Source organism: Numida meleagris, chromosome 6 (assembly GCF_002078875.1).
Source record: "Numida meleagris isolate 19003 breed g44 Domestic line chromosome 6, NumMel1.0, whole genome shotgun sequence".
In the NCBI taxonomy this organism is placed as follows: Eukaryota; Metazoa; Chordata; class Aves; order Galliformes; family Numididae; genus Numida; species Numida meleagris.
The window spans coordinates 27,002,928-27,022,090 of NC_034414.1; the positions used below are offsets into that span (position 1 = coordinate 27,002,928).

Consider the following 19,163-nt stretch of genomic DNA (forward strand, 5'->3'; position numbering starts at 1 on the left):
AGAGCGCTGCCTCTCAGCTGAGCTGCATTGCCTGAACCTGTGTCCATTTTAGTACATATGAAAACTAAAATTAGTTTGTGCAAACTTTGTGCTGAGGATTAAGCCACATGTTTTATCTCATACTTGTTGTGAGCTAAATCATGCATGTTCTCCCAGTTACAATTTAGCTTACACAAAGCAACTCAATAAACTTCAGTAACGGAAATATGCACAGGGCCCCGTGTATTGGTTGTAAAGTGTAATCAAAAGCAGGAGTTTGTCTAACAGCTCAACTTAGCCTTAATTTAATTTCAGTAAAATAAGAGCAGTTACATTAAGATCCTATGTAACCTTGTATGCTTCATACCTGAGGAGCTGCAGTAGCCCTGCAGTGACACCATCCAGAACTTTAGACATTTTTGCTTATAACAGTTGCTGCTTGACTTTGTTTTGGTTGTAAGAATATTCTGTTGCCCCACAGGGTAGCTCTGCTGTTGGTGCTGAAAATCATTTTTGGGATCTCCTGCATCAGGGTGTGGAGGAAGGAACAAACTGCTGTACCATTCAAGGATTTTAAGGTGATGAATTATTATAGTTTTTATAAGTACCAATAGCTTGCTGCATTTATTTTTAAATCTCAAGCTTCCTGAGCAGTCATGATGATCTCTGAGGTGCAACTCCTTCCAGGGTCTGCTTGGTGGTGTACAAATAAGAAGATCTGATCAGGCCCACCAGAGAGCAGTAGTGCACTTAGGCAAAACTGCTCTCTCTCAGCTCTGATGGGTATTTTGTTAAGATCTCTTTTGTAGCAAGTATTGAATTTCTATAAAAATCAATTTAAGAAGCAGAAGTACACCAGGAAATCCCTTTGCAATGCTGCCTAGGGTGTATTTATTTGTATTTATAAGTCTAAGGTCCTGGGGCACTGATGCTACATATTTGATTGTTTGAGTTCTCTCCAAGTAAGAAGGTGAAACTTTCCTCCTGGGGTATCAGCTTTGTCTCCTCTAAAGGCTGCGAAAAAAACCTGAAAAGTTGGCAAATGAAAATGGACTTTCACAGTCTGTCACTGAATTAGCTAAGAGTAAGTGTTTGTTTCTGGTTGTTGGTTTTTTTTTTTGTTTGTTTTTTTAATATAATACTTATGGCTGTTAATATGGCAGTGAGTACTTGTATGCCAATGAGCGACTCCTGGTAGCTTTGTCTATCAGCTCTTAGTATTTCACATGTGCAAATATGATCCTTTTTTAAGTTACCAGTTGATAGAAATTCAGACTACACTCCGAGACTACCTGCAGTGTCTTCCTTTCAAGTATTCTTAGCAGACTCTGATCAGACCTTGCCTTCTCTTTGGTGCTGCTGGAAATGTTCAGATATATATTTTATTGAGTATTCTGTTGATTAATGAATTTAGCTTAAGTTTTTTTTCCCCTGCAGGGTTAAAGGGAATAAAAAGTCTTAATGTTACTTTGTGTAAAACTTGAATAATCAAGGTCCTACTTTTAAATTACCTAGGTGCTTGGGAATGTTTAACTGAAAGACATTCAGGTTCCACTCGTACTTTTGAAGACTTTAGTGGAAGGACTTCATAACTTTTGGCATAACAAGGTGATTTATTGTAGATTATGCATGCATAAGTAGTTAAAAACATTTATGTTGGTAGAAATTGAGCTGTGGTATTATAGTTCCCATGAGATAGGCCAGCATGTTCCAGGAAATGGTCTCTGGTAAAAGCCCATCTCTGAGATGTCATCTTCACTTGTTATCTTTCACTTTCTCCTCTGGGAAGCGCAAGTGAGTGGGCTGTGTTTGCTACCTCAGCAGCTGCAGATTGCTTGTGTGTCTGCACAGCCAGTGCAGAGCTGTGGTGCTGCTGCTGCCACTTGGAGCTGCTCAGAGGTGGGAGGAAAAAAACAACCAACTAATACCTTCCCCCAGTTCTATTTGACCTGTAAGGGAAGGGTTTCAGGGAGACTTTGTCATGTGCAAGAATTTACTGTTGTAGATTCTGTGGGTATTATAACTCAAGAATGCAAGGTAAATTATTACTGGTATGCTGTACTTATGTATGAAATCTGTTTTTGCTGGATGAGCGTGGTCTATGATATTGTGGAATTTACCTAAAGGCACTAATACCAACAAATTGGTTCTGTTTTGGATAGTCAAAGACAAGTGATCGGAGTGGTATTTCTACCATATTAATTTTTAGGGTGAAAATAAATCTTAAGTTTAGAAATTCAAAAGATAAGGGTCTCTACCATGACAGTTGCTCAGTTTATTACGCATATGTAGATTTGTTTGAAATTTCTCTAGGAAGCCAAGCTGTAATCGAGACTCTGGTGTTAAATATCGCACAGGTTACTGTTTGTATCTTCAAGTAGCTCCTGCTGACTCTGATTCTAAAGAGATGTTAAAAAACTCCTTCTCCCTGGACAAAAGAAGGGTTTACCTTGCTGTTTTGGATCAGACTTGCTGTTCCTGTGATGTAACACAGGCTTCTGTGCACCAGCCCCTTTTTGTCAGTCTGTTGCAGAAATGGCTGCACTTTAGTGCTGTTTTTCTTTCAGAATAGTATGCTCTCAGATGGTAGAGTGTTAGGTAACTGTAAAGTGCTTTTGAACACTTTTGATATTTTAGCTAAATGTCTTAAATATAGTTCATCTGCGTTTTGGTCAGTTACCTAACATCTTAAAATATCCCTTGCTGTTTTTTGATGTCTGTCATTATTCTTTGTGGGTCCAATTCAAGAATTGTTAAATGATGTAGCAGTATTCACCTCTTCTGCAAGAGATGGAGGTATATGTAAATTATATATGTATACACATATGAGCATATCTCAATCTACAAAATCAAGAATTCCACACCACGCTTTTGTGTATGCATAGAGAGAATGCTATTTTGAAGGCATAGGAACTGCAAGTGGTTTTGAAGGCAGAAGTGCCTGCTCTGCCTTGTTTCCTCTGTTGCTGTCAGTCCCATGTCTGTCACTTCAAAATAATAACCGGACTCTTCATTAATATTTTTAGTGTTTTTTTGGAAAACGTGTTTTTGGTGAAAGATCCTATTTGCAGATGGTAAAGTCGTTTGTCAAGTAGGTGAAGATGGTAACAAAGTTTTATACGGCCGGAACACAGAACTGGCATTGGACCTTCTATTCCTTCCAGAGATGTTGTGGAGCATCGTATCCTGACAGTCTGTCTTTGAAGAAACCTGTCTTGATTACTGCTGTCCTGCATCTTTGTAGGGGACGAATTAGGATTCAGTGTAGGAAGGTTATGTTCATGGTATAAATAATGCCATTTTTAGAATAGTAGCAGCTGGCAGCTTTTTCATTTTTCTTCCAGGCTCATTTGTTCAGTTTATAGGTATCTAATACACAATTACAAGACTGATTTTTTTAGCTTTGTATTTTAAAAATGCCAGTGAAAAGAACTGGTCAGAATCTACGAGGAACTCTTTTCTTTGGGGGGTCAAAATCTTGTGTGTTGCTTTGTTTTCTCCCTTCTCTGCTTTGGACATGAGATTGTAATATTACACAAAGAGATGTGAACTGTTTTGCTTTACGCATCGATAGTGGATGTCAGGTCTCTGACAGCTGATTTCCCACTAAAGGAAAAATTGGTGACATAAACCACAGGAATCGTCTTTTTAGTGGAATTTTTAAAATATTAAATACACAGGCTTTGAACAGATGTAGAGACCCCTGATAATGCAGACAAAAGCCCTTCTCCAAAAATGTTGATGTGGAAACCTGCTTCACTTTCAGAAAGCAATGCTTAATCTTTGAAGTTTATAGGAACTTAACTAAAAATGTAGTGTCACAAAGGTGCTAACACTTCATTTCTCAAAGTCTATATCCTGCTCACATCCAAAGGAAAGCAATTGGTAAGACTTGTGTGCAGGAAGCATTATAATCATGTGAGTGCGATTCTTAGAAATGCATGGTAAATGGACAGTGCCGTCTTGGAGCATGAGCTAGCTCAATTACCTTAAATACATTCCACACTACGGATGTACCATCTTGTAAAAGTGCTGTTGAATGATGCAAGATCTACTTGTTTTGTCTCTCACTCCACCTCACTTCTCTTGTTTTTGAAGACATGTAATGGAATTTTTTGTTTCAAGTTGTCTCTTTTTAAAGAAAAGGTAATGGGTAATGAGAGTTTTATTAGGTAAGAATTCCTACATACAATCCTCAGGGGGAACAGGGCAGGAGGAGGAAGCTCAGTACAGTGTATGCAGATTAGTGTGGGAGGCTTCCTGTTTCTCGTATGTAAAGTGTCAAGAGTAAGTTTCTCTTGAGGTCTTTTGGGAGTACATCCTGAAGGAAGAAAGATGGGAGGAGGGAAGGTTACCACAGGTAAGCAATTTCCATATCTATACATCAGAACATTTTGTAGAGGGTATCTGTGGGCTCTTTGATTTGTTTGGTGGCAGGGGGAAGGGGTTGGAGGGAATTAAAAGATCAATCTGCAGATCCTAGTCTCATAGTGGTAGTATGTAACTTCTACTCATGTCTTGATTAATATTTATATACTTTTTAATATTCAGAATACTTCTAGAGCTATCATTGTGGCCTCAGTCTTAGATTTTATTCATAGATCGCTGTGCCTTTGGTCATCCTTACTGCACACATACGCTGGTATATGACTTCAGTGTTGCCTTCCATTTGTTTCATGTCTCATACAGCTCCACAGGCACTCTGCTTCGTGGAACCTTTCCTAATCTGCAGACTGCTTCTCTTCTGAGCGCTGCATAGAGGCTGGGAACAATGAACTGCAGTCTGTCCTAATTATTGCTGGGGGCATGAGTCCGTAGATCTCAATACATATGCCTAGTGCCGAAGACTGCCCCTGGGAATGGCATTGCAGGATCTGTCCCATATCTACAAACTAAAAAAACATAACTCTCTGTGCCTCTGTTACCTCCACTGTGCCTGTGGAAAAAACTGTAATAAAAAGGCATTGTAGACCAAGGCATATAACAACAAATTATTTCTGGGAAGAAGTATTTGATAAATCACTAAATTAAACTGCATATTGGGATAGTCTCTTATTCTTAGCAGTATTTTGTAAGAAGGTCTTCAAAAATCTAAAGGCAACTGAAGCTATGTGTCTGCTTTGTGGAACTGTAGCAGTAATTGTTTCACATACAAGATGTAATTTATCAGTTTGAACTCCAAAGAAGCCACAAACAAGACCAACCCAAAACAAGCCAACAAAACAATCAAGGAACTTTAGCTCTCAGCTTAATTGGATAGAAATTGAAAGAGGAGGTAGGATGTAGAAGATGTTTTATAGGCTTGGTTGAGCTATCATTTCCCTGAGCAAAGCATTTTCTAATTGGGAGCTGGAAAGCTCTGCAGGTCGCAAGGAAAGAATAGCCAAAGTAACTGACTGTATGGCAGTACAAGTTGTCTACTATAACCTTGTGGGAAATAGGAAGGATGACAGAGCACTCTGTATAAAATGGCTGAGAGCTTCCACAGGCTTTAAGAGGCTACCAGACCACAGGCTTTAAGCTGTATAAATTATCCAGCAAGATGTAGTTGTGTTTGTGTGTTTTTGTTCTTTTTTTCCCCGCCTGGATAACAACTGAGTGTATGTTGACTAATAGCATTTATCTGCTTTCTTAAAAAAAAAATAAAATGTGCCCACTTCCCTAAAGCTAGCAGATAGTACAATTATATCAGCTGGTAGAGCATCCTCACCTTGAATAGTGAACATATTTTATCACTTCAGTTCAGAATGCCAGGTCTGAAAGAAAAGGAAAATACAGATGGTGTGTGTATGTAAGATCAGGGTCTAGGAGAACTTCTGAGGAAAAAAAGTAACTTAAAGGGGAAGGGGTATTGTATGATGGTAAGTCAGCTAAGTAAAACTGCTCCACTTGGTTCTGGATAAAATTAAAATAGCAAATGAATGTCCTCATGCAGGGTAGATCTGCATGTATACTGTGTCCAACAGAGAAGTGCTGCAGACCTGTAGAGATTGTCTTCTTAAAATTGCTGAAAACCTACGAAACAAAAAAGGGCAAAGATGACTCCTGCTGAGTTGAGTTGTGTGGGAGTAATAACGTTCGCTTCCCAACAAGCTTCTCTGCGAGTCGACTGGAAACTGTCACAGAGACCTTCTTGAAAACTTAACTTACAATGTCCTTTCATTTGGTGGGACCTTGCTTTAGGGCAGAGCATGGGAAAAAATCCATTGCTTCCGAATTCCCAATTCTGCTGCTGATGAAATGATGTGGAATGCGCTAGAAATGTGATGTCTGATATTAAATGGGTGCAGCCTTTCTGAATTAGTGCAAGATGGTTTGGTGCAATGAAAGAGTTTCACGGGAAAGAGGTTATTAAGTGGCCCTGATTTCTTTCTTGCTGTTGCTGGTAGTTACAAGCAGTGCTACAGGAACTGGAAATGATGTTATTAAAAGTTTTGTATGCAGCACAGCCACAAAGGATGTGGCTGTGCCTAATGAGGGCAAGAGCTTGGGACTTGCAGTTAAAAATAATTTATTCAGGCTTAGCTATTCCTGTGGAATCTGGGGTCTGTGCTGCTGCTGGCCTGTGTTGAGCTGCAATGTACAAAGTGTAGCACAGAAGAAACACACAGATCTCCAAATGCTTGATGAATATGCACCACAGACAGGTCCTGTTAGTTGTGTTATAGTAGGTATAATCTGAGGATATGAGCAATGCCATAAAGAGATTGTCCTATCTAAGCTGTTCTAGCTTTAACGTATTAGATGTATCTTACCCATTAGGGTGAATGAACTCATAAATGTTCCAATTTAAAGTTGCCTCCTTAGTATTTTGTAAAACATTATTGACATTATTGGTTTACAAAACCATATGTTTCCTCCTTCATTTCCTATGTTCAAACTTGTGACCAGCATTTATGCTGGGCTTGTGTGAAAGCTTTGGCACGATGGCGCCAGTTGAGGGGCTGCAAGTCAGCACCAACTGCTCTGGCTCCAGAGCTAGCAGCAATACTGCTGTACTGGCATGGAGCAGTGCCTGAGGCAATAAATCCTGTTTGATGGCCCAGCAGCTCCTTTCTTGTGCTGAGTTGTGCGTAGTTTTGTTCACCTGTAAAGCTTACTGTAAGCACGGCACTTGTCAGTACAGCTTACTGGGGTAGTTTGGCCCATTTCACTCAGACGAGTTGCAGGCAGCTCCAGATTTACTGCGTCATGGTGTAGCTAGCAGGTAGGCAAAACTGGCCACGGAGTATAAAGGCACACCCTGACAGATCTGATGCAAAGCCTATTTAAATCTGTAGAGTTATTTTTATGGAATTTAGATTAGGTGCTAAATCCTGGAAAGGCATTTAGAAGTTCCTTACCCAACAACTTTGGAATTTCCTGAGAGAGATACAAAGTGCACCTCTTTTGGATCATCTTGCTGAGTCAATACAAAGCCATTGACTTCAAATATCAGAAGAATATGTATGTTAGTTTTTGGTTATTTGTAAGTATCGTGGGTCAGATGTGTGATGTGGCTACCTAAGTTAATCTGAAGAATGACTCAAGCACAGTCTTGTAATTTTGCGGTGTAGTAACTTGACTGTGCCCTTTAATGTTCCTGATGTTTGTGGACAAATTATAAGACTGCTTATTTGGCTTTTCCATTGCATTTTGTTTCAGCCTGCTGCAGCACCTTCTTTCCTGTAGGAGGCTCTTTATGCGCACTCTGCTTGTGGACAGCAGTTTGGATTAGTTACTGCCACTTTTTTTTTTTTTCAGGTTATATCATTTTACCCTGTCACTCATCTCTGTTGTGATGGGTTGGGTGGGTTGAGTGGAAAAATGGGAATCTGTTCTGTATTTAGTGTGACAGCATTACTGTCCTTGCCCACATTCCAAAATGTTTGAGAGTAATGCCAGGTGCACTCACAAGATGCCAGCGACAAACTTTTTAACTACTGCATTGTTTTCACAGGGCAATCCTTCTAGCTCTTTCCCCTTCAGCGGAAGTTGGGTTAAGTGGAAGGCTTTGAGATGTTTAGGCTGCTAAATACTTTTTTTTCTGGGGACAATTGCTTGGGTTTAGTGTTGTGTTTATCCTTTGTCCTAAAAGGAAAATGGTTTTGTAGTCCGATTTCTTTTTTTTTTTCAGCTCTAAGGAAAGACCCGTCCATATTAAGCTTGAAACCTGAACTTTGACAGATGGAAACAATGCCATAATGCATGTGCTCTTGGAGCAGGAAATATCTGATCTTGAAACCCAAAGTTTGCATTTGTCAAGGATTTCCACTGGCTGGTATTGTTAATTTCTTGGCTTCTTTTGGAGTATGACAAACAACCTAGTGACACGTTCTCCTATTTGTGAAACAAATGTTTAAATACTTTTAAGTGGCTTCTTTGTGATGTAAGACTTTAACTAGGTAAATGTCTCATGCACTTCTTTGGCTCCGCAGGCTGCAATGAACAAGTCTCATGTTATTTGACAGACACACACAGTAAATCTGAGCCCAAGTACTTCCTTAAAGAATCATTGTACGGCAAAGAAATACTAAACTTCTTGAGTGTTTTCTCATCTTTCACCTGATTTTTTTCCTGACAAAGTTTTGGCATGGAAGCGCAACTCTGTGTAGGTGTTCCTCTGATCCTTCTGTTCTGTTCTTCACCTGAAGCATCATCATCATCCCTATAAATTCCGAGTTGGCTGCCACATGAATAATTAAAATCCTGCAAACAGAACTACGATTTCGAGTGAGCAGAACAAAAGCAGATAAAACTCTTCAAAAATTGGCTATCAGGAAGTATCTCTATACTAATAAAGCAAACTGAGAAGACAGACCAATAATGCTGTGCATATAGCACTCTTTTTAATAGTTTTTAGATGTAATATTGACATTGTCCCAAGGCTTCCAGCCTGACTTCAAAGGTTAAACGAGTCTTGGTAGGTCTGTGTTCGTGCCTGCATGTGCATGCCCAAGTGCCGCAGAGGGACTGTGTGAGTTTGTGTGTTTGTGTGTGTTTGCGTGTGTACAAAGAATGGTCAAAATAAAAGTCCTGGGCTGTAACCTCTTTGTCCTAGCACAGACCCACACATCCAGTGCTCTGGATGGAAAAGCAGAGTGGCACACAACAGTCCATTGCAGTTGTATGTAGGCACAATGCTCTGTGTGCATGTACATGTAAGATATTTAAAAACAGAAGTAGTAGTAGGGTAGCAAATTCAAGCCCTGAAAAAGTAGAAGCAGCGAGGCTAAAGGTTTTCTTTAGAGTTTTGATTCGGCTCCTTTATGGGGATTGCATTATAATGTTACTTTCAGTTGCAGAGCTGAGTGCTTTCTCTCCCTCTCTCTGCCCTGGTTCCAGGGAACAGCAGGAGAGAGAAGAGCCAAGCAGTGCTGGGCCTCCCTCCCTGCTACCTGATGAAATGATTTCCGGATGAGCAAACATTACTGCAAAATCAGCTGGACTCCTGAGGAATCTGGTTGCTACATCCCAACAGGTTCCTGCTGGTGCTTTTCAGTAACGTAGCACACAGTTGTGGGTGACTTTCTTCCATGGAAACTTTGTAAAGACACACGTATTAGCAAATTCACTGACTTCTGAATTTCAAAGCCATGCAGGCATACCGCCACTCAAACTTACTGTTACATTTTCTTTTAAGACATCTTGATTGCCCTTGCTGTTGAAAATACTTAGAGTGACCGTTGCCAAAACCTGCAGAAGCGCTTTATCCTCTGCTTCCACTCTCCTGTCCCCTTTAAAACAAAACGAATCCAAAGCAAACCCGAACGCCACAAACTTCTCTAAGGAAGAAACCTTCCGATTCAGGAATTGAGCAGTAGGAAGCTTATGCAGCTTTAGAGGTGGTGGTGCTGACGATGCTGTTTAGGATCCCCGTGTGCCTGTGTCACGTAGCTTAAGGAAGGTAACGTTCAGCCGCAGGGGAATGTTTCCTGCGAGTGCGTGTGCATTATTGCATAAAGAAACTTGTTTATAAACAGACGAACGCAAAGTAATCGCTTTGCCTGTGTCTGCCGAAGCGCGGTGTACCTGCAGCAGTTGAAACAGCGCTTTGTTGTGCAAGGGCTGCCTTTGAAGCGTCCCTCGCTGGAAGTCTCGCAGAGAAGGGCTCCCCAAGCCGCCCTATCGCTGCTGGTGCCTCGGGCCGCCGCCAGGGGGCGCCTCAGTGCCAGGCGCTGCCCGCCCAGGTGAGCGCAGCCGGGGCGCGGGACGGGCCGGGGGCTTCCCCCGGGGACCTCGTCCTCCTCTGGCTTTGGTGCTGCGTGCCCGCTTGGGGCACGGCTGAGAGGCTGCAGGCGGATCGAGCAACTGTTACGTGATAGGGCAGAAGTACGTGCACGTTGCTGTTTGCTGATTTCTTTCAGTATTTTTGAGGCCATGCTTTCATAATTATAAAGGCCAGATCTTGTGCTCGTGAGCATAAATGGTAATTCTTTTTGAGATCAGGACTTCTAGCTCTGTGCCTTGGCTTTAGACAGCACCGATTTCTCTCTGGGCTGACTTTGCATGGCAGATTTCAAGCACGATGTGTATACATTTCAAAAACTTCCATATAAGCATGGATGAGATTCTGTTTTACTTCACGCCACTGTATATGCAGAACAAAGCTTTGTGGCAGTATGAGCTGCTTAGATTGTGACAGCATTGGCCAACGCTTCTTCCTCTCGAAGCCAAACTTGGCAGAACCAAGCCTGTAGGTTAGAATTATGTATTTCAAATGGGAACAGAATCTGACTGGCGGAGTTTTTGTTTGTTTGTTTGTTTTTGATGTCTAATGTAGCTCAAACATTCAACATTAAGGAGACTAAAACTAGGTCCCTCAATCCAATCACTCCCCAAGTTACCGGATAGGAAGCACCAGGCACAGGGACCTGGCTGGAATTTAGTCTGTGTTCATCTTGGCTTATGCAGCTGTATTGCCACATACAAATATTTAACTCTGCTTTTTTGAGCTGCCCTATAGTTACGTGCTCTTAGTTCTAGTGACTCCATGCTGGCTATATACTATTCCACTGATTCTAGATCCTTTCTGCCAAATAACCAAATCTCATCAGCCATTGCTTCCTAGATTTCTATTCCTGTCTCATCCCAACACTATCTGATAGCTAGAATCATAGAATTGTTTTGAGTTGGAAAGGACCTTTAAATGTCATCTAGTCCCACTCTCCTGCAATGAACAGGTACATCTACAGCTAGATCAGGTTGCTGTTCGTCGTGTTGCTTCTCTTCCTAGCTTTTTTTCTGCAAGGTTATTTATAGTATAGCTCCCCTTTAGCAAATGAATGGTCTCAGTGACTGTGCAGACAAATGTGGCAGTTCCTTGCTGAAACAGGGCCTGGTTTTCTTGTTACAACTTTTCTAAAAACCACGCAGATCTTCCATAAACCTTTAAGCAGAGGAGTTAGTATATCTTTGTAAAGATACGGCCTGGAAACGAAACTTTCCTAGTGGGTTAGAGGGTCTATATGTTTGGGAATGGGCTGGGGTGGAATTTAAATACGCAATAGTTGCAAAATGAATCCCTATTTTCCCAGCATTCTTGGTGCTATGCTAACAAGTAGGGCAGGCTTGAATGTCCACAGCTCTCCTGTTTGGGATAGCGCCCAGCTTTGGAATATAACATGCTTACGTTTGTATCTGGAATACAAGTGGGATTCTCATGTTCAATAATCAGGAGGGAGTGTGAGTGAGGGAAACAGCTGCATGTCTCTGGCACTGCGCTTTGCACGCTGACCCTTGTTGTGTAACCTCAGTGCTCCAGAAGTTTGAATCCATTTCAGGAGGTGGGCATTTATTTAGCTGGGAAAAGCGTTAGCTAGTGAATTATTCCAAGAGTATAAATAGAGTAAGGGAATCCATCGCTTGTCTGATACGAGAGTGATCTTAAGCAATAAGCACCTCTCACCCACAATGAATGCAAGTGTATTTCAGACATTCTGTGCTGTCTTTCTCCTTCTCCCTAAAGGGATTTTGCCAATGGCTCTTTCTAGAGGATGACGAGAGTGGATGACTGTGATTGCTAAGAAAAATTATTGCTATGTGGGGAGAGAAAATGCTTTAATAAAAAGAGCTCAGAGAAGAACTAGCCAGTGGCTAGGAGAGAGTAAGAAGCTATTGCAGGGCCAAAGGGGAGAAGCAAAGAATGGAGGGTAGTTGTGTTTGCTGGTACCATTTCTGAAGGATTGTAAAGTGGGTAAGAATTGGTCCTGAGGCTCTATTCTGCGGCCGCTGGCTTCACTTAGTTCCTGGAAGCTGAATTCCCATTGCTTGTGTTTGGTAGTGAGATGCTGATGCCTGCAGGAGCCAGACAGGGAGAATCTCCCCTAAGAAAATAATTTAGTAAAGTATTCTACTTTGTGCAAGCTGGAGCATCTCAGCGGCAGCTGTAATATTGTTCCTTGTAAATGTTTTTACTCTAACAGAATTGTTCTAATGCCTTTAGATCGTATTTCATAAGGGCTTTAGCTGTAGACACCAGATGGGAGGGAGCATTCTGCTATGTGTGAGATGGACAAGCCCTTTAGGTTTTTCAAGTAAGTGCAGAATTCAGCATGTGAAAGACACTGACCTTAGAAGGTGACTGTTCTTATTCCTAATTCTACAGAGTTCTGCTCTGTTTAAAAACTGTAGTGCTCAATTACTCTCAAAAATGATAGATACCAAACAGCTTAAACGTTATGAGGTATCTTTGGATATGCCTGTTTTTTTTTTTTTTTTTTCCCCCTGATGTTGAAGGTGCTGGTGCTTTTTTTTCAAAATTAGATGCGTCAATGCTCCTAGCTGGTTGACCTTTAAAACAAAAAAAGATTCTGGAAGAAATAGCAAGGCAGGGCGCTTGGATCTTCTGCACGTGGCACAGCTGGCTTTGTAAGCTTCGTGTGATGATGTGTTTAGACTTCTGTTTGACTCTCAGCGCTTGGGTAGCAATCCTTTCTATCCTGTCTGCCTGAGATCTGAAGATGGATTAAATCATATAGTATATGTGAGTACTACTTGTAGCAATGTAGTGGAAAGAGTGTGTGGCTGTCAGGCACAGTAGGTAACAGGCTTGAGACTCTGTGACCTACTTGAGCTCACTGGTAACAGCAATTAACTTACATTTGTAGATATTGATACAAATCAGAAGCAATAACCCTGATGAAATGAGTAGTTCCATATATACAATATACATGAGGATGAGAGTCTGACTCAGATATGTGTGTGTATATATATATGCACACAAACAGATGCAGGTAAATACTGAAATCCCGCACCAGACAGTCTTTCTTGGAGTTGCACTAGGACTCTACAGGATAGTCCTAGAATTAGTCTAAAAAGCAGCACCAGTAGTAGCAAAAACGTGAGCCTTGCATTGACACTATCCCATCAGCCACTTTCTTTGCTTAGAATTTCATAATAATCTGACATGTTGTTCTTATAGCTGCTTTCTGTTGAGGCAGCACCATAACAGCGTCAACAAATGCCTGTCTCCTCTAACAAAAACCTGAGCTTTTGTAGAAGATTTGGCATACTGGCTTCAATGCGCTACAGAAATGGATGGGGCTAGAGCTTCAAGGCAGAGCTTTCTGTTGCAGGAGGGCCTCTCTGTTAGCAGGTGTCTTTGACACCAAAGCTGTTCCACCCCTGTTTAACGCACCTCAAACAACAACATAACATCGCACCCCCAACAAATAGGTCTCCACCCTTAGTGAAGCTGTTTCTACGTAAGGTATTTTACCTATACGCTATCTCTGTGAAGGAGTATCAGTAAAATTCTGAAGGAGACAATTCTGGTCTGAGAGCCTGTTTGGATTAGAGAAATATGCATCAAATTAGCTCCATGGGTGCAAGTTGTTGAGGAGATTTAGGGGCATGAAAATCAGGACTGGCTCCACTATGACTTTGTGACTTCAACTGCAATTACTTCAATAAATTCCTGGGATCTATTTTGTGTTATCCCAGTACCTTGCGTCCACTGAGATTTCCAGGAGTCTGCCAACTTTAAAGATGGGCTTGACCTAAACTGGTATTTAAGCAGGTCAGTCAGTGCCTTTCTGTTTTTTCCCTCCTCTACCAAAATTAAAGTTGGATGGGAAAAGTAAAAACAATTTCAGGACACTTTTAAAGCTGCTTCTATTTAGCAGGTTTTAAAAGATAACTAAACCGCAAGCATCTTATTTCCCCCTTACTTGTGTTTTCCTCTGGTGTTTGGCCAATCAATGCAATAAAGTGAGCTTAATGCCTTCTTACCCCCTCACCTTCTTACCCCTCAGAATTCCAAACTGCTGTTTACATGGATTGTTTTCCTTTCCACCTTCACCAACACATCAAGTTTTATTTTTCTTCTCCTGAACTTTTACAAAGGGAAAGATATTTTGAGTTATACCTTGGCAAGATTTTAGTCTTCCTTTTGTACCCAAATTCTTTTGAAAGTAAAGAAACAAAAAAGGGAAGGAAAGAAAAAGTAAAGTTGCAACACAGTAATTCTTTTGTATTTCCATGGAAGAGGGGCTGACAGCATTGAAAGTTTTATTAAACACTTACAATAAATGTCTGATCGATATTAATTAAGAATGTTGGAAGCTGAGAAATTTTCAGGTTAAGTTTAATCTGCAGTGTAGTGCATAACCTCTTTATGTGCCGCAAGAAGAACCTGTTTTACCTACTTCCGATTAGCCCTGTAAAATCTGAAATACGTTTTAAAAACAACAAAGAATTCCAAATACTGACAGAAAACAAGTTACTGTTCTCAAGCTGAGTCTGCACGGCTCAGTTCTGCCTACGGTTTAATAAATTTAAAAACCCTCCACAGTGGAGTCACCAAACAGTCACAGTCAGATGTTCATTCCTTTCTGTGGGGTGGTCCCATCAATAATGAAGTAGAGGTGAAGCTCTTCAGATCAAGAGCTAAATTCCAAGTTAATGCTCTTTGAACGAATGTGGTAATTTGTTTTTTTTCTGTGAGCCGTTAGTTTTTTTTTCAGGTAGAGTTCTAACATGATTCATTATGCTCGATCCAAACGTTAAACCCGTCTTAGAATCGTAATAATTATAGTGTGTCCTCAGTGCTTATTGGAAAGAAGACAGAGTGCAGAATTAAAACTCTGGGAAGTCAGAATCAGGCCTGAAATGAAGCTACCCCTGAGGTTTCAAAAAGCTGTTGCTGTAGCTATAGAGGGGAATTTTGCTTTTAAGAAAGCAAGAAAGAAAATAAAATCGGAGGCCGCCTTTTAAGAATGCGATTCCCAAAGTTACAAAGAATGAATCATTGGCGCTTATTTTTACGCTGTGTAGCTCCGTAGTTATCTTTGTTATGCTGACTGTGTCAGATTTTTGGTGATGTGTCTGCAGAGGGCTGGTGTTGAGTCTGTAACACTGACACCCTGATACCGTCCTCTCCTCTTTCAGCTACCTCAACTATTGGTAAAGATCAAGGAAAAGGAGGAGGAGGGCTGACAAGAACCAGTGTATGAGATGCCTGCAAAGCTTTAAATAAATAAAAAGGAGTTAAGACTTCGAATCTGTTGCAGGATATCTGTGGATGTGGGGCCCTGTTTTGCTGTAACAAATTAAGTCTTCTCTCACAGAGCACGCTATCGTGCTTATATCTTTGAGAATCCCGTCCTTTGAATATGAATGTATTTGAGCAAAGCACAGTTGTGTATTACTGGGCATATCTGGAAATATTAAAGCTAAAAAAAAACCCCTGTGGCTTCTGGTAGACTACCAACTGCTTCTTTTGTTTCCCTGCATAGCAAAATTAGATTAGTGGCTTTCAGTGTTAGTATCTAGTTTGTTTCGCTTTCCAATTCACAAGAGTTGAGGAATGTGTAAGCAAGAGCCTAACCTTGCCTCCCTCCAGAAAAGAACAACTCTACACGAAAACTTAAGATAAAAGGGAAAACAAGAGACAATGAATAGAGGGTAAAACTTTCACAGCCAAAGGTGCTCAGCTAAAATAAGGCTCTGTGGGGTGAGCAGGAATGATTTTGACCCCTCGCAGAAAGTAGCGATGTATTTGTATTATGCAAATAGTAAAAACATTTGAGAATAGGGATAGCTCAGGTTGGTCGCAATATGATCTCTACGATGTGACGCCTCCAGTGCGGTAGAAAGGACCCTGTTTTATCCTACTTGGTTCTGTGTGCCAGGAGCTGAGGATGTGGGTTGTGCCTTCTGAAGCTCTGCTTGCTCCAGCCGCCCAGGAGCAGAGTGCTTAGGCATCATGCTAATACCAGAGACTTTACTGTGTTATGTCAAAACCTGCCTTCCGTTTTTAATGATGAGAATTGGCTGTCCAAGCAGTTGGCAGCCATATATTAACAATAAACCTTTATTATTTTCCTTTAATGCTAAACGTTTTTGCAGTGCATGTATTTCCTGGAAGCCTCCTTGCACCGTTTTTGGTAGATTTGAATAAAACTATCAGAGTTGAGTGGGAATATAAAAATCATGAAGTTGGAACCTAGTGGGTATGTAACTGAGGTATTTCAGAGGTATGGGGCTTGAACCGATGCCCATGTGTGGTGTAGATCCACATTAACGTTATTGATTAGTGACTTATGGTAGCCCAAAACCAGAAGACAAATGAATCTAAAACCTTAGTTTGTGAATGATCAGTTGATGATGGAGTGCTGTGTGTATGCAAACATGGAGCTCTCTGTGGTAGGGTTTAAGTGCTTTATTAATAACGTGTTGTAACGGTTCTCTTACTTTCAACTAGTAAATCAGCGAACAAGTTAGGCAGGTTGCTGTGAGCGTGGTGTCAGCCAGTGCTCTGTGCCTTCTTTACAGCTAAACCAGTAAGCTAAATGCTGTTCAATTCTCCGTGAAACATGCTATAGGGAGGCTAGATGTGAGCAAAATTGAATGTCTCCATCCGCACAGGTGGAGCGGGAATGGGCCCTGATGCAGCCGCTCTGCGCTCAGCCTGCTGGGACCCCTCGGAGCAGGGCGGCTCTGACGCGCTCCCCTGGCCGGTAGCTGTGCCGGTTATCGCTGCTTGCTGTGCCTGCTGGTGGCTGATACAGGCTCAGTGCCCGCATGTCAGGAGCAGCAAGGGAAGGACGGGTGTTGCAGGAGCAGGAGTAAGCCACGCTCCCCGCAGTCCGTGCCAAGATCTCTGTGCCTGCGGAACAGGACTGGGCCTTTATCTCCATCGAAACAGGGTCAGAAGGGCTCGTTAAACTTCTGAAAATGAACTCAAACGGGTTTGTTTTGTTTTTATTCTCTCAAAGCGTCACCATTTTGTATTAGGGTATCTCAGGACTTCCTAGAGCACGGCCGGATGTTGGTGCCTCCCCTCGGTGGCCCAGCGCTGCCTCCAGTTCTGCAGCGCTATGTGGTTCTGGGCTGATTTTCTTTTCACGCGAAGCAAAGGAGTTGTTATCCCTCACACGGATATTTGCCCATCCTGGGGTAAATCATAATGTTTGGATCATTTATGTCGCTGGGTGAATAGCACAACAGTGCGTCAAACCAGAAATCTTTGTGACTGTGGGATGTGATTCAGGTCACTGGCCGAGGGGCACCAGTTCAGATGCACGCAGACCCATTCATTTCTGCGCAGCATGTACAGCAGCGTGTGCTTGTGAGAACTCGGCAGTTTGTGGTTAGCTTTTCCTGTGAACAGTGTGAGCACTGAACAGGGGTTTCTGCAGTTACAGTCAATGTCACCTGGGCCGCCACCATACCAAATAATATAATGTAATATGATAATGGAAACGTTCTTAAACATGGCTTCCCGGAACCGTGGTTAGGATCCATCTCCACAGTTTGGCAACTCTCCAGCTGACAGGGAGCTTGTTTCTCCTGTAACCAAATGGCTCGGGTGGGGAAGACGGTTCCCTCTGAGAGCACATAGTGGGCAGGTTGGCCTCGGAGCTGGAGTGGGTGACGCTTTGGGAAGGGGGACCCGAGGCACGCTTTGGAAGGCTTAACTTCTGGCAAACTTCTGCTGAATCCTGCATGAATGGGAAAGTGATGCACTGCTCTTTTCCCTTCTTATCTGTACGTAATCATTTCTGTACCTCTCTGTTCTCCATCTCTCATCCTTTTCTCTGCTGCCCACGCGTTACAAAGTTTTATTTTGACAAACAGTTGGGAGAGATTTTGTTTTTTCTGCCCTTGCAAAGCTCAGCCCATGAGCTCAGTAACTGCTTTTTTCTCTCTGTTACACCTGAACATCTCCCAGACTTTTACTTCCATTCTTTCATTAAATTGTGGATCAGGCTGGCTCTGTAGGCACCTATCTTGCTCTTGTTACAGGGGGATGCTTTAACTGCTCATAGTTGAGTTTTCCCCGATTCTATGAACGCGAGGAGCGGAGAGGCGGGCGTGTGTTGTTTCTGGACGGACAGAGGCGCCCGTAGGGAAGGGAGACCTCTGGAAGAGACGGGCGCCGCAGGGCGAGGCTCGCGTTGGGCGGGCGGGAGGAGAGCTGCTCGTTCGGACCGTGCCCACCTCACGCGGTGTAACTGCGTCCACTTCGGCGGTTTACCTCCGAGAAGCGCGGAGGTCCGGACCGCCGCCTCTTCGGTCGCTCGGCCGCGCTGCACAACTCTTCGCGAGCCCCTCGGGCTAGAGGCGGGTGGCCGCGTCCCCGCCGCCGTCCCTCGCTGCCACGGTCGTCCCGTCCAGGGAACGGACGGGGCGGGGCTGGGCGGGCAGCGCCGCCGGGCGTTATGTAAGGGCGCGGGGCCGCGGCCGCCCGACGCGGGAGGGAAATTCCTGGGGGGAAGCGGCTCCGCCGAGAGCCGGCGGCTCCCGGGGGACGGGCGGGCGGTGGTGCCGCCCCGGCGGGAGGGCGCCGGGCGGGGCGGTGTCCCCGGGGGCGGCCGCCGGCAGGAGACGCCGGCCGCGTGCCCCGCGCGGGCCTGCCCCTTTAAGGGCCGCTCGCCGCCCGCTCCACAGGCAGGGAGCGACCTCTGGGCTTTGACAGCTCCCCTAATAACTAGCAGCGCGCTGGCTCCGCCCACGGCGCCCGATTGGACGGCGGGCCGGCACGGCGCGTGCCGATTGGCTGGCCGCTTCCCCTGAGCGAACCTTTAGAACTCCGAGACACAATATTCTGTTACATTGTAGCAAAATGGCGACTGTCATTCACAACCCCCTGAAAGCGTAAGTAGGGCTCAGAACCGCACACGCTCCGCGTGGTTCCGGTACGAGAAGGGGCGCCCGCCCGCCGCGCCCGGCCCCGGATCCCCGCCTCCGCGCGCGGCCCC

General features: G+C 43.3%; 1 protein-coding gene across 9 annotated transcripts in view; it reads left to right on the forward strand.

The window, feature by feature from the left end:
• The window catches only part of DPF3 (double PHD fingers 3), a 200,009-nt gene that overhangs the window by 2,057 nt on the left and 178,789 nt on the right, over positions 1-19,163 (forward strand). For 4 of the 9 annotated variants that reach the window (XM_021401583.1, XM_021401585.1, XM_021401584.1 and 1 more), the window contains exon 1: positions 18,898-19,059. In XM_021401583.1, the coding sequence (XP_021257258.1) occupies positions 19,028-19,059 (32 nt within the window). In that variant the 5' untranslated portion in view covers positions 18,898-19,027. Of the gene's footprint in view, positions 1-460; positions 558-18,897; positions 19,060-19,163 lie in introns of those variants that run through there. The other 5 variants (XM_021401588.1, XM_021401589.1, XM_021401592.1 and 2 more) reach the window with 4 other exon arrangements.